Genomic DNA, 15,860 nt, shown 5'->3' on the forward strand with positions numbered 1-15,860 from the left:
CACAAGTGTCGGCGGACCCAGGGAGCGGAAGTGACATCACTTCCTCAATTCGCGGGCGGGTTTTCGGATCTTCTCGGGAGCTACCTGTGGGCCGCATGGAAGGTGCGTGAGAAGTCTGTGCTTCCCTAGTTGTGGAGGCTGCAGGTCGTAGGGGGTAGGGGGGGAGGTCATGAGCAGGGCGCGCCTGGACCTCGCGGGCTTCCGGGAGCCTTGTTCATTCCGGTGTGAGTGTCGTGTGAGTGCGATGATGTTCGTGAAGTGTCAGCGGTGTGACGCTCAGAGCATCCCGGAGCGCATTGGAGCCGAGCCTGACCTGCCAGCCCCTCGGGAAACCCTTCCCTAAACTCCCGCAGTCAGTAAGACCGGCCGTGGAGCTTGCAGTTTGTAATAAAGGCTGTCACTGTGTCGATTAGTGTCACATGGGTCAGTGCGTTAGCGGATGGCAGGGGTCTCGTTGAGTCCTATTTTGGTTTGGTAACTTATAAGAGGTGAGCAGCTAAACCTCTGCTGTGCCTCTCTCCGAGCTGGCCGGTGACCCACGTTCCTGACATCTCTCTATTTGTCTCTGTGCATCTAGAAGTCAGAGCTGTGCTTTTGGTCCTAAGTGGGTCCGGCAAAGTAAGATGTGATCCTCACCCTTAGCAACCCCCACCGAAGGACGAATGTAATACAGGAGGTAAAAGCAGTCCCTCCGTGTAGCCCGTTTGATTCTAAATCTACTATTGTGTGCAAGATATGGGAGGGGACGAGACATAACTCCTACTGTGGTTGCACTCAGTCCTGCGGGGAATATAGACTTCTTGACTCACCAGGGAATGTGATGACAGCCAGCGAATAGGAGGGAACATGTCTACTGCAGGGACTCGTAATGCAACTGGGGGAATCCAGTAAGACTTCTTGATAGAGAAAACTGTTCAAACTGCTTCCTGTTGCTATGGTAAAATACCATCACCAAAAAGCAGCTTGGGAAGGAAAGGGTTTATTTGCCTTACCCTTCCAGATCACAATCCATCAATGAGGGAAATCGGTAGGAACTCAAGCAGGAACAGAGGCAGGAACCGTGAGGGAAAGCTGCTTACTGGCTGGCCTAACGACTCCCTCCGAGAATCATGCCCTAGCTAGCTTGCTTTCTCCTACGATTTGCTTTTATGTGTGTAAGTGTTAATACTTTATTTATGTAAATGTACCATATGTATGCAGTGTCCACAGAGGCCAGAAGAGGACCTCTGTGGTATCCCTTGGAATAAAAATCGTGGCAGATTGTAAGCCTCTTTATGGGTGCTGGGTCCTCTGAGCCACCTCCAGCCCCTCAGATAGTTTCTTACACAGCCCAGGACCACTTGCCCAAGGGTGGCACCTCCTCAGCGAGTTAGGCCCTTGTACATCATTTAACACACAGACATCATCACAGACAGTTGTTAAATTGTGGCTATCTCTTCCCAGTTATAACAAGTTGACAGCAAAAATAACCAGGGCAAATGACTTTCTTTTTTGCATTTTACTATTACAAATATATTTATTGTAATTTACAGATGAGTTAACAATTATATATAAATAGAATTTTAGCTATAAATTCTCTGGTTGCATCTAAATTTGGAGGTCAGAAGAGGTGAGTCTCAATATTCTAGTCTCCTAATGAAGGTTACGTTAAATTACAGAAAAATAAAATCCAAAGTTGGAGATTCTTTGGCTCAGCAGTTACGAGCACTTCCTGCTCTTCTAGAGCATTAGAGTTTAGATTCTCAGATCACATTGGGCAGCTCACCTGCAGCTCCAGCTCCAGGACCTCAGTCACCCTTCTGGCCTTGGCAGCCACTCCCACACATTATACAAACAGATCTTTAAAAATGAAAGCTGGCTGGGCGGTGGTGGCCACGCCTTTAATCCCAGCACTTGAGAGGCAGAGGTGGCAGATTTCTGAGTTTGAGGCCAGCCTGGTCTACAGAGTGAATTCCAGGACTGTCAGGGCTACCCAGAAAAACCTGTCTTGAAAAAAAAAACAAAAGGGGGGGGGGAAGGAAAGAAAGAAAGAAGGAAGGAAATCTGCCCCAGAAGCTCTTAGGGAATAGCACTAATAGCTGTGGGTTTGTTGGATATGCGTCACAGTGGGTGGGCTCTGAGGTTTCCTGTAGTCAGGCCAGACCCAGTGTCTCTTCCTGCTGCCTGCTGAACTAGATGATGTAGAACTCTCAACTATTTCTCCAGCACCATGTCTGCCTGCCATGCTTCCCACCGTTAGGATGATAGACTATACCTGAGAACTGTAAGCCAGCCCTAATTAAATGTTTTCCTTTATAAGAGTTGCTATGGGCTGGAGAGATGGCTCAGTGGTTAAGAGCACTGACTGTTCCTCCAAAGGTCCTGAGTTCAATTCCCAGCAACCACATGGCTCACAGCCATCTGTTAATAAGATTTGTTCAGACATCTGGTGTGTCTGAAGACAGCTACAGTGTACTCACATAAATAAGTAAATCAATTTAAAAAGGAAAAGAAAACGATGTCTTTTTAAAAAAAAGTTTCTATGGTCATGGCATCTCTTCACATCAATAAAATCCTAACTAACAAAAAATAAATAAAATCTGATCATTTAGACTTCAAGGTACAAATAAAAGTTACATTTCAGGTCTTAAAAGTGGACATTTAAACTGTGTGTACAAGCCTTTTATATATTACTGCATTGAGACTATACTGCATTTTACTATATGGAATTTAACATATGGAATATTCCACTAAAAACCCAAAGAATTTTCTTTCCTTAGAGGCTGGCTGGCTGGCTGGCTGGCTTGCTTGCTTGCTTTCTTGCTTGCTTGCTTGCTTTGAGGGGTGTTTAACATTTAAGATTGAAATGAAAATGACAAGAATTCTGCTATTCTCCAGTGTCTAGAGTCCTTGTCACTGTGTTGCTCTTTCTGTAGGAGGGTAGAACATATTTACATCATGTATTTATTTTAATTAGCTTACAAAGTAGGTTTCTTTATGACATTTTGATCAGCCCTCTGACCCCACACCCCCATCTCAGTCCTATCTCCACTGAGACCCTGTCATCCCCAGGATCCTATCCTATCACAGGTGACCAAGTGTTGACTCATTCATAGTGAGGGCAGACCCTGAGGCTCCCCGCCCCCACCTGTGCACTGCTGTGCTCGAAGTGGCCCATGTGGCTCTAGCTGTGTGAGGCCTTGTTGGCTACTCTACTTCTCTGAGCCCTGACATGCTGGGTTTGTCCTGTTTCTTGTAGTCACCAATTTCATGGTCACAAAACTCAAAGGAGACCTCAGATTCATGCTGACACAAAACCCCCTTTTTGGTTTTTTTGGGTTTTTTTTTTTTGTTTTGTTTTTTTAATGTTAGTCCTGCTACACATTAGCCTCTTTTAAAAAAAAAAAAAGGGCAGTTTTAACTGAAACCCAGAACTCAGTGGTTGGCTGGCCTTGGGCTCTTAGCAATCTTCTTGCCTTAGTCTGGGATTAAAGCCTTTGACAGACACCTGGCTTTCTGTTCCTTTTTTTTACATAGTACTTATGGTCTGGAGTGTGAGTGGGGATGGAGGGGAGGATGGGGGGTCCCTGGTTCTCACTTCGTCCCCCATGGTGAAGGAAGCCAACCAGTATTTGTTAGTTGTCTGAGGAAAGAATGAATGAAAACCATCAAGCCCGGCTGTTGGTTAGGCGTGGCTGCACAAGCTGCCATCCAAGCTACCTGGGAGGCTGAGGCAGGAAGAAAATGCCCTGCCAGAGCAACTTAATGAGACCGCCTCTCAGGAATGTGGGCTGGGGATGCTCCCTGGTGCAGCAAGCCCAGGGCCCTAGGCTCATTCCCCAATACCATCAAAGCAAACCACAAAAGGACAGAGCCCTACAGAATGCTGCATTAACAGGGTGAGTGAGTGCACACACGGGCAGTCAGCGTGACCCACGCTGGACAGCAGAGCAGAACCGGGGCAGAGGATGAGGAAGAGGCCACAGTGGAGAAGGGAGGACAAACCTGGGGACCAGTGAGGTGCCTTGTTAACTGGTTACGTGTCTGGCCCTCCCAGCTTCACATATTTACTGTCTTAATCTCACTGTGTAGCCCTGGCCAGCCTGGAACTCCCTATGTAGACCAGGCTGCATTGAACTCATGTATCCACTTGGGGACCGATACCTTGTTATCACCATTTTGCCAATGAGAATAGGCTCCAAGAGATTGGCCAGTATGCCTCCACCCACAGCTGGCAGAGCTAGGACTCACCCCCAGGCAGCTTGGTCTTCAGGGTGTAACCTCCAATGCACGCAGCAGCCTTGTGTCTGGATTCCTCTCAGCCACAAGATGGCTATGTAGAGTTGTAAGTGTGGAAGGCAGCCAGACTCTGCTGTTGGTAGCACTTCCCTCGGGCCAGGGGTTGGGTGAATCTTAGATAGACAGCACTACTTAAAGACGGAGCTTCCCCGCAGAGAGCCCATGCTCAAAGGCCTTCCCAGGAGCTTAGCCTGGCTGTGCAGGGCTGGGCTGGGGATTAAGATAGGGGTTGGAGCAGAGATAGAGGCAGAACCTTAGACAGCTAAGTCAAAGGCAGAGCAGCAGCAGCCTGGCAAGATCACCTCTGCATCTCTAGTCTCCCACCTTCTCAGTGTTGTGGTGTGATGAGCTCTCACGAGTCAGAAGTCAGTTCAAGGGGCCAGGTACGAGGGGTTGGAGGATAGAGTCAAGACCAGATTAGCTCATAGGAGAGACGGTAGGTGTTAATGTGTTGGTAGAAAGTCAGAGCTTTACTTGTTTCTAAGACAGGGTGCTATGCCAGGTGTAGTGCCCACCTTTGATCCCAGCCCTGGAGGAATAGATGGGATGATCTCTGTGAGTTCAAGGCCAGCCAGAGCTACATTTGAGACCCTGTCCCCCAAAAGAAAAGTAGACAGGGTGTGTGAGATTAAGTGTTTGTGGAGCCAATTGGTGAGGCGTCTCAGACCATTCCACTGGGGAGGCCTGTGATCATGTGTTCTGTAACTGTCATGTTTCTCTCGCTCCCTAGTAGCAAAGACTCTTGGGATTGCAACACCAAGAAAACCTGTCTTATCTGTCAGTGCGAGAAAACTTAAGGACAATGCAGCTGACTGGCACAACTTAATCCTAAAATGGGACAGCCTCAATGACAAGGGTTTCACCACGGCGAGCAGCATTGCCAACCTGAAAGTCAGTCTGCTGTAAGTACATGTGTGGTCCCCCGCTCTGTGCTGTCACCTCTAACCACCGAGAGAACAGTCAAGAGAGTAAGAATTTCCTGGTGTAGGCCGGGCAGTGGCGCATGCCTTTAATCCCAGCACTTGGGAGGCAGAGGCAGGCGGATTTCTGAGTTCAAGGCCAGCCTGGTCTACAGAGTGAGTTCCAGGACAGCTAGGGCTACACAGAGAAACCCTGTCTCGAACCCCCCCCCCCAAAAAAGACTTTCCTGATGTAAATAAAGTAAATCCAAAAGAGTAGCAAAATAATACCTGCACATATGCAAAGGTATGCTGACTGGGTGGTACACTTTGGTAGGACCTGCTGAAAAGGCAGAGACTGGAGGATTACAAGTTTGGCACCTTGAGCTAGAGAGGTGGCTCAGTGGGTAAAGGTGCTTGCCCTCAAACCTAATGACTAGTTCAGTCCCCAAAAACCTACATGGTGGAAGGAGACAACCAAAGTACTTCAAGTCGTCCTTCCTGGGCACAGCCATGGTGTGAATGTGCCCATTCTTATATACACACAGTAAGTGCAAAAATAAATACAAAACTATGCTACACCTTGTTTGGATCTGAATATAAGTTATAGAGACTGACTGAGGGGCAAGGTTGAGTCCGTGATACTATTATCTTTCAGGAATGTGGGGTGGCGGGTAAGCGGGGTCTCGTGTGTATAGTTGGCTGCTGAGTGTATCCCGCCCCCTACTTCATTTATTTTGTTTGGTTGCTATTTGGTTCTTTTTGAAATTGTTCTACTACACCAGGCTGACCCTGAACACCCAGCGCTCCTCCTGCCTCCGTCTCCTGAGTGCTGGGATTCTGGGTACACTCAGAGCCTGGCTTGTTTCCATTTTGTGGCAGGAGCCAACTGCATTGCCCAGGCTGACTCTCCTGCCTCAAGGTTGAGGAGTTGGAGCCACAGATGAGTACCATTGCACCCAATTCATTTTATGTCCCCTTTTCTTTGTGTACATGGGTATTTTGCCTGCATGTTTGTCTGTATGCCACTTATGTGTCTGTTGTCCACGAGACCAGAAGGAGGTATTTTCCTGGAATCACAGGTGGTTGTGAGCCGCCTTGTGGGTGCTGCGAAACAAGCCCGGGTCTTCTGGAAGAGCAGCCACTGCTCTTCACAGCTAAGCTTCCTCTCTCCAGACTGTATTTGCTGTTATCTTTTAGCTGTATTAATTTTATGTGTGTGAGTCTTTTGCCTGCATGTATGCATGTGTATCACGTAACTGCACTGCCTGAAGAGACCAGAAAAGGGCATCGGGTCTGCTGAAACTGAAGTCTCAGACAGTTGTGAGCCTCCCTGTGGGTGCTGGAATCAAACCCGGCGCTCCGGAAGAGAAGCAAGTGCTCCTAACCACTGAGCTGGCTCTCCAGCACCTATTCATTTTGAGACAGGGACTTACGCAGGCCCAGGCAGACCTCAGACTTACTATGTAATGGAGGTGACCTTCAGCTTCTCATTCTGCTCTCACCTCGGTGCCATCCCCTCTAGCTTCACTTTATTTCTAAAAACAACAGTGGCGGAGAAACTTGAGAAGTGACTCAGTGGAGTACTTTCCACTGGATTGCAGCGCAGCTCAGCACATACCTTTAATCCCAGCACCTGGGAGGCAGAGGCAGGTTGATCTCTGAGTTTGGGGCCAGCCTGGTCTACTGAGTGAGTTCCAGGCCAGCCAGTGTCCCGTCCTGCGGGACCTAGTTATTTGGGGAGCCGAGGAGAACCCAAGCCTGAAAGAGAAAATGGGCGGGAAAAGAGCGAGGCCAAGCAAAAAGGGGCGTCTTGTCAAAGCCTCTTTAATGAAAAGCAAAACGCCTGGTTTTGAACGCACTGAAGAGGAAGTAGGGAGGGGCTGAGGGGAATGCTAAAAGCACAGAAGGAGGAAAGGTCATCTGGGCGGTAGCTGGCTGTGACATCCAGCAGCTTTTCTGGAATGCTGGTTCCACGTAGACAACCCCAGGTGTTCGGCCAGGATGAGAACCAGTTGATCAGCGTTGTGTGAAGAAGGGGGTGGTTCAGCTGTAAACTGCAAGGTCAGTGGACTCTCTGGTGAGAGCTGTTGAGGGTCTGGTTTTCCAGAGTTTGGTCTCCCACATATCCCCCTTTTTTCTTTCTTAAAGTTGGGGGGTGGCTATGGAAAGAGGGTTGGTGGAGAGCCTGTTTTAGGCTATGTGGCTTGCCCCCACGTCCAGCACCACAGTAACTAGGCCTTTTTAGGTCCTAGTAGGGCAGGGCCTCTGTCTTAGGCTATGTGAGTGACACCCACTCCCGGCATCACATCCCACGCTAATGACTTAATCAGGCCCTTGGTGGTCGTGATGAGCGCCCAGGTAGTGGACTCACAATAATCCCGTCGTGGAGTCACCCTGCAGCCAATAGGCAGAGTGGATCTGGCTCGTGGCACCACAATATTCCTGTCTTTGGCTACACAGAGAAAGGCTGCCTCAGAAAACAAAACAAAACTATTACAGAAGAAATGGGTTCAGTTCTCAGCATCCACATGGCAGTGCATAGCTGTCTACAATGACAGCTATATACAGGACCTGATGCTTGCTTCTGGTCTATATGGGTACTGCATACACACAGCACACATACACACATACAGATAGACAGACAAATATTCATACACACAAATTAAAAATAAATATTGAAAAGAGAAAGTATAGTAGGCAGTCCCAGCACTTGGGAGGCAGAGGCAGTGGATCTCTGAGTTCAAGGCTGGCCTACATGATAAAGCATGTTCAAGCCATCCAGGACTACTTTGAGAAAGATCCAATCTTTAAAAAAAAGAAGATAAAGGAGGAGAGCACTCACAAGTACTCACCATGCAGACATGAGGACCTGAGTTCAGACCTCAGCATTCAAGGAAAAAGTTAGGCGTTTTGGTATGTGTTTGTAATCCTAGCACTGAGGAAGAAGAAACAGGCCACCACTCCAGCCCAGTCTGTGAGTCCCAGATCCCAGTGATGAGAAACCGTGCCTCCAAAAAGGTGGGTGGCTCCTGAGGAATGCCACCACAGGCTAACTACTGGTTTCTGTACACACTTGTGGCAAGATGGCATACATCACAGTGCATGTTCACACCGTTTGCCTCATGGTCTGGACCAGAAAGAAGATTCTGGGGTCCCAAAGCTCTTTGAAGGGAATCGTTCCCTACATGGATAGAAGCCTTCCCACTAGGCCTAACCTAATAGTTGCACCTCCTCCTGACAGCACCATAGGTTGAAGATCAAGTCTTTACTGTCTGAACTGTATGGATCACAGACTTCAGTTTAAAAATTACTCACATACTCTTGACTCCTTTGGGAACTGGCCCACATCTTATGCATTGCATACAGCCAGCACTAAGCCCCACCCCAAGGACTGCACGTGGCTAGACCTCACTTCCCCTGGTACAAACTTGAGTGACTACTTGCTGCACACAGAGGCCCTTGGCTCCACCCAAGCACAACACACATGAGTAACTAATGGGTGTGCTCACTGTGTCCATGCAGTCCTACTACAGGAGAGTCCTCTTAGAACTGTTAACCGTAGGGTGAGAGAGGTGGCTACGCGTTAGGAGCACCTGCTGCTCTTTCAAAGGACTGGAGTCCTTCCCAGCAGCTTACAACTGTCTTTAACTCCAGCTCCAGGGATCCAGTACTCAGTTCTGGCCTCCAGTATAAATATGCATCTGATATAGTGACATTTGTACTATTTCTGCAGTATATCTAACATGATTTTGTAGATGATGGCTTTTATAGGATTTATTATAACAAAATGTTTTCCTTGCTTTTTCATTTTTGAGGCCAGGGCTACTATGTAGCCAGGCTGTGAACGCAAGCACTTCTCATCCTCAAACACTGGGATAGAGATGTGCAGTAGCCTAGCATGAGGTGAGTTAAGAGCGTAAATTGTACCCACCATCTTCTGCTTTGTCCAGGAGTAAAGAGAAGGCTGAATTAGAGGGCAGCAGCCCAACTTCCATGGAAGAGGAAGAAAAGACAAACCTGGACTATGATAAGGGACTTGAAGCCTTGTGCGAGGAGCTGCAGGCCATCTTGGACGACTTGGTAAGACCGGAAGACGCTGGCCATCTGCACCACTGTTTGTGGTTTGCTAGACTGAGGGCACTCAAAACCATTGCCGACCTTCCTTTGAAGCCTTCCCTTCCACCTACCTAACAAGTCCTGATGCTTTCAAGTCGGGCACATTGTCCTGGGCAGTGTCAGCCACGCCAAGGGTCCAGAGTGAATATTTGCATTTTGTGGGCCAGACCATTTCTGTCACGGTGACTTCTTGGTGCTGTATAACACTAAAGCAGCCACTGTCTTTGTTATCAGTTTGTTCTTCAGATTGTTTACACTTAGGCATCAGGAGTTCTGCCTGACAGACCATCTTCAGAGTAAAGCTCAAGGTTTTGGCATTTCCTTACTGACTAGCACTGAATGATGTCGAAGGCTTATTTTGCATATTTCCTGCCCCTGTCTAAGAATCAGCATTTTTTCCCCAAGAAGCCTAGATCCTTGTATAGGAGAGTCCAGGAGAGTCCTGTTAGAACGTGGTTAGCTGTTGGGCTAGAGAGATGGCTAAGTGTTATGAGCTCTCGATGCTCTTTCAGTGGACTGGAGTTTGGTTCCCGGCAGCTCACAACTGTCTCTAACTCCAGCTCCACGGAATCCAGTACTCAGTTCTGGCCTCCACAGGCACCCACACTCATAAATAATCAAATAAGCCATCTTAGTAGAGAAAGCAAGCCCTACAATGCTAGCCATCACATTAGAAGTTCTCTGCTCTGATGAACTTGTCTGAAACTGGCTTGGAAGTGTATTCTCACTCAGTATTCAAATCCAAAAGTTGGGGTCGGAAGCCGTGAATACTGCTTTTTCTTTTCTCCCCAGCCATTAAAGAGGTTTGGGATTAAGTATCTTGTCTTGGGGGATGGGCATACTCTCTCCCCTAAGATAGACCCCGATTTTGTGTGAGGTGTTAGTTACTGTGGAGACACTACAGCTGCTCTGTGGTGTGAGCTGCTTTCATTGTTAGCTCAGCAAAGCACACACAGATGGGACTTTGTCCCTGTTGGTGGCTGAGCTACAGATCTGGGTCAGGGCCTCCAGATTTTCCTCCTCTCTGAATCCTTCTACGCTTTTCTAGAATTAGGTGTCCAGAAGCCGCTGTGGGGTGGCCCCGCCTCACCCTTGAGCATCTTCCCAGCTGCAAATGGAAATGGTGGAGCCTGTCTGGAGGTTAAGCCAAGGGAAATATCGAACCTAAAATTATTTAAGAAGGAAGGAGAGACTTTTAAAGATTAACATTTGCTAAATTTAGTGTGTGCCACTTTAGATAAAACTAGGGGATGGACAGTTGGGGGGATCAAGTATAAGGAATTATGATTTTGATGCTATATATATATATATATCTTTTATCCCCCCAGATACATAATAGTTAACTACACTGAGGAAACGGAGATGTAGTTTTAATAAACCTTTGCTGCTTATATCTAAAATCCTAGTTAGTTCTATCTATATATAACCATGCACTGCCCTTCATCTGCCATGCTTTGGTCACTTGGAGGTGCTGGTGTCACTGCTGGCAGCTCACAGAGGAGGGCACGGTAGCAGAGGGAGGGCTGGCTGTAGAGCCCAGGACTCAGGTTCTCAGTGCTTTCTCCCGTGTGCTCGCCGCCGTGCCGTATAAGTACGGAAATCCAGGCTCACAGAGGCTCCATAAGGAGTCAGAGACTCGCCCCGGGTGCCTTTCTGCCTACTCCACTCTCTAACAGCAGCCTGCTAGGGTCCCGCCAGGGCTTTGGGGCTAAAGCACCACTGCTGCATAGAAATCTTACTGAGGTGGACCCAGCAAGCCTTCTGCTCTGAGGCTGTAAAAACCCAGGGCTTAGTGCCAAAGTAATGAACCGACAATACCCACCTGTCTCCATTCCTCTGGAAATCTGCTGTCTATGGAATTAACGGGGTGAATTACTGGGATTTTAGCCCCACCAGGACCATACATCATAGCCTTCAAATCTTTTCTAGTTACTAAGTCTGAGATTAGAAATTCTACGCAGTATTATCATATTCCAAATTAATATCTTTTCAGACTAAAATACAAATGAAAATGGAAAAGCTGTCTTCAACCACCAAGGGTATTTGTGAACTAGAAAATTACCACTACAGGGAAGAAAGCAGCCGGCCCCCTCTGTTTCACACGTGGCCCACAGCCTTCTTTTGTAAGTAGCTCTTCTGGAGGTGGTTCTAAAAGGGACATCAGCATTGCCTAGATCTGGTCCTTAAAAAAGGACAGGGCCTCTGCTTTTTGAAAGAGAGAGACAGAGAGAGAGAGACAGAGAGAGAGAGAGAGAGAGAGAGAGAGAGAGAGAGAGAGAGAGAGAGAGAGAGAAATCAGCTGTCTGTTGGGCTGTTGGGGACACTTCAGCCAGCATCCTAGATCACTGGGGAAGGTGCACTTTGACATGATAGCCGTGCCTAGTTAGGGTGCTGTTGCTATGATGAAATACCATGACTAAAATCAACTTGCAGTGGAGGAGGATTTCTCTGCCTTCTGCCTCTACATCATTTCATCACCGATGGAAGTCAGGACAGAAACTCAGACAGGACAGAAATGGCCATGGAGAGGTGCTGCTTACTGGCTTGCTTCCCCATGGCTTACTCAGCCTGCTTCCTTATCGAACCCAGGCCCACATCAATCATCACTATGTAAGAAAATGCCTTCCGCCAGACCTTATGCAGGCATTTTCTCAGTTGAGGTTCCCTCGGCTCTAGCTTGTGTCAAGTTGACATAAACTAACCAGCACGTGGTACAAATTCATAATCCCAGTATTTGGGAGGCTGAGGCAGGAGGATCCCAATGAGTTTAAGAGCAGCCTGGGCTCAAATGAGGGGTAGATGGGCTGGTAAGATGGCTCAGCATATTACAGGATAGTTGATCCCACTGTGAACCCAGAGATTGTGTTATTTACTGGGGAAAAAAGGTTTCTACTTGTGGTGTGGCTCAGCCCTTAGCACACACCTCTAATCCCAAACACTGAAGGTAAAGTTAGTTTGTAGAGGTAAGCAGCCATATTTGAAAGTGAAGTCTAATTGAGTGGCAGGTAAGTGACAAGTCAGAGAAAGATTGGACAGAATAGGATATGCCCAACTCTCACAAGGAGAAAGAGGAAAGGGAAGCTCCTTAAGGGGCAGTGCAGAGAGAAAGAGGCAGTTTTATCAGCAGTTTTACAGAGACAGATTGGAAAACATGCTAGAGACAGGTGACGACAGCACAAGCCAGAGGGTGAGGAGCTAGAAGGTTAGAACCCCCTGCCAGAGTTATTAGTTTGTGGCCAAGTGGGCAATGCAGTCAGAGGTTGAGAGAGAAGCCAGACTGAATCAGTCAGCTTAGAGAGGAGTTAGAGCCACAACAGCTGAGTTGAACCAGTGAGCCAAAGTTAGTAGAAAGAACTAGAAAGGGTGAGCTTATTCAGCCGTAAGTCTGAGAGGCTGAAAACATTCTAAACCTAAATAGGAGCTTCCAGGACCAGGCCTAGGTTAGCAGATAGAGGCAATAAGCCTCAGAGACAACAGTTACATCCAGTGAATAAAAAAAAATACTTCTACATTAGCAGGGAAAGGCTCTTGCCACCAAGTCTGACAACCTGACTCTGATCCCTAGAACCCACATGGTTACAGAACAAGCCAGGGACTGGGAGTTACTGTCTGACCTATGCACTGTGGGACACCACGGGATACGCACGTGTGCAGACAATGACATGCAAGCAAAACTTTTTAGAGGCTAAACTACTTGATATTGGGGCTTAGGTTTTTTTTTTTATTTTTTTATTTTTTTGTTTTGTTTTGTTTTGATTTTTCTCTGTGTAGTTCAGGCTGCCCTGGAACTCACTCTGTAAACCAGGTTGGTCTCAAATCCTCAGAGAACCACCTGCCAAGTGCTAGAATTAAAGGTATGAAGTGCCACCACCCAGCTGCTTGAAGATTTAATTATTTGTGTGTGTGGGGGGGTGCACATACATGAAGGCAGGTGCCCTTGAAGACCAGAGGTGCTCTGTCCCCTGGAGCTGGAGTGACATGGCTTTGTGAGCTCCTGATGTGGGTGCTGGATATTGAGCTCAGCTCCTCTGGAAGAATATCCGGTGCTCTTAATTGCTAGGCCATCTCTCCAGTCCCCTATTTCCTTTCTCAGAGTCTTAGTATGTATCCTAGGCTGAACTGGCCCAAGCAGGTCTCCAACTTGTAGCAATCCCCTTGCTTCAGTCCTCCAAGACTCCTGAGTCTGGATGGAGAGGCTCACCATTACAAGTTAGCAAGGGTTGTGTGGCCTTGCGCTTCCTACCATTTAACCCAGCAGCTGGACTGGCCTAGCTTGGCCCTTCTTCATCCCAGGGTTGTTCTGATCTGTTTTAAGTTTTCTGTTGTCCAGGTGGCTAAGGATGACCTTGTACCTCCCATCCTTCTGCCTCTACCGGTGCCTGAACATCCAAGTGCTGGGTTCAAACACTCACCACCACACTGTCTACAGGCACTGGGGATTAGACCTGAGCTCCATGCATGCCTGGCAAGTATTCTGCCACATTGCCAGCACTGACTCTGGCTTGACCTCAGGACAGTGTATTCTCACGCAGCATGGTGTCTGTTCTGTTGCAGACGAGGTCTCCCACCGGCTCTCTGAAGCATACAAGAAGGAGCTCCTTTTGAAGCACACCATTGGCGCAGAGCTGGCCCATACTGCAGACCGCAACCTCAGCCTGACCTACCTGTCCATGTGGCTGCACCAGCCCTACATAGAGAGCGGCAGCAAGCTGCAGCTGGAGAGCATGCTGCTCGAGACCGGGCACCGGGCCCTGTGACCACGGCCTGGTGCTCCAGACCACTGGACGGACAGTCAGTCACTTGGGTGGAACCTGTTGTGCCTCAAGGCCAGATCCTTTTAGGGTCCTGGGATCACTGTCCCCAAAGCTGCAGCTGTCCCCTGCTGCTTCCCAACTGTCCTCCTGCCACTGAGTGACAGAAACAAGAACAGCTGAGGGGCCGAGCTTTATAAACCAGTGGACATTACTGTTACATCTGTGGAGCCAACCTGAGTTTCCTATTTATACTTTGTACCTATGTACCTTTCTCTTTGCTTGTGTTGCTGGAAATCAAATCCAGACTTCACAGAAGCTGAATATTCTACCACTGGTCCACACTCCCAACCCCGTGCTTTGAAAAGAATGTTTTAGTTCTAAAACTGTCCTGGAATTATTAGATGTTTAAAGTCTCCTAAGTAGGAACTGAGATGGTTTAGCAGTTGAGAGCACTTGTACACTTGGAGTGCACTTTTATTTTTACTTAGGTATTTGTGTCTGGGCCGCCTGCACAGACTGCAAATCGGAGTGGGACCCTTGGACCTAGAGTCAGAAGAGCTTGTGGGCTACCTATGGCTGGAGAGTCATACTTAATATATTGGTTTTTTGTTTTGTTGCTTTTTTGAGACAGGGTTTCTCTGTGTAGCCCTGGCTGTCCTGGAACTCACTCTGTAGACCAGGCTGGCCTTGAACTCAGAAATCTGCCTACATCTGCCTCCCAAGTGCTGGGATCAAAGTCATGTGCCACCACCACCTGGCAGTTAATATATTGTGTAAATATATTAATGTATATTTAAATATATATTAATCCTGTTGCGTTGAGTATAGAGTTTAATGTCACAGACATGAAAACCACTTACCCCAAATTGCTGCTACTTGCCTGAAAAGATGGACAAGCCAATAGAAAACCAGTGATTGCAGTGTTTATATCCGGGGTCTGGGTGTGCTGTGTCTGTGTCACTTTCTCACTATTAACCATTAGCACACTACCTAAGTGCAGAGAACTAACATTCATTACTAAGAATCGTCTGTATAGTGAGGTCAAGCAGCCCTCAGGAACCACCACCTGCAGTTTTTCCTTTCACTCCTTCCTGATGGGATGACCACTAAGTGCTAAGACCACTGTTCTCATCTGGGGTGGGCACTCTCGGTCCACTGCTTCCATCTTTAGGGGAAGGAATACTCAGACCACATTGCTCCCTTCTGTGTCTGTATGTGTATGTATGGGCACACCTGAGCAACACTGTATGTGTGCAGGTCAGAAGACAGCTTTGGGCGTGGGTCCTTGCTTCTGCCTTGACAGGGCCTCTTGTTCCCTGCTGTGAACCCAGGGCGCCTGGCCTGCAAGCGTGTGGTCTCTGTCTCACCTCTGTTCCTTGTAGAGTTGAGTTCCATGGAGTTACAATCGCTGCACTGGTTCTGTGCTGGCCTCTCTGTGTTTCTAGGGATCTGGGCTCAGATCATTGGGTTTGCACAGTGAGCGCTGTGCCTTCTGCTGCTCCCTTTTCCCAGAGGACAGAGCTCAGAGTTAGATATGCAGCTGTTCCAGGTTTATGCCAGTAACTGGCAACTCCCAGACTACATTTCTAGTCCAACTTATTGCAAGCCTGGGCTACAGAACTAGTTCCAGGACAGTCAAGGCTACACAGAAAAATTCATGTCTCCAAAAAAAAAAAAAAAAAAAAAAAAAAAGGCAAAAGGCAGGTGGTACTTTACTTTGAGCAAGGCAGGGTACCATGTGCCTCTAACCTCTGCACTGGAAGCTGAGGCAGGAGGATTTTGATTGTGATGGGCCTTGATACTATTTTGT

At 47.8% G+C, this 15,860-nt stretch overlaps 1 protein-coding gene across 2 annotated transcripts; it reads left to right on the forward strand.

Moving 5' to 3' along the window:
- Positions 1–16: 16 nt before the first annotated feature.
- Cinp (cyclin dependent kinase 2 interacting protein) lies at positions 17–14,872 on the forward strand. Of its 2 annotated transcripts, none has more exons than XM_052185006.1 (5): positions 17–102; positions 5,009–5,180; positions 9,131–9,260; positions 11,290–11,419; positions 13,851–14,872. In XM_052185006.1, the coding sequence occupies exons 1-5, from the start codon at positions 96–98 to the stop codon at positions 14,051–14,053; spliced, it is 642 nt and encodes a 213-aa protein (XP_052040966.1). In that variant the 5' UTR covers positions 17–95; the 3' UTR covers positions 14,054–14,872. The 2 variants fall into 2 exon arrangements, with proteins under 2 accessions (XP_052040966.1, XP_052040965.1); XM_052185005.1 differs by having other exon boundaries at positions 5,012–5,180.
- Positions 14,873–15,860: the final 988 nt, after the last annotated feature.

This window comes from Apodemus sylvaticus, chromosome 6 (assembly GCF_947179515.1).
Source record: "Apodemus sylvaticus chromosome 6, mApoSyl1.1, whole genome shotgun sequence".
In the NCBI taxonomy this organism is placed as follows: domain Eukaryota; kingdom Metazoa; phylum Chordata; class Mammalia; order Rodentia; family Muridae; genus Apodemus; species Apodemus sylvaticus.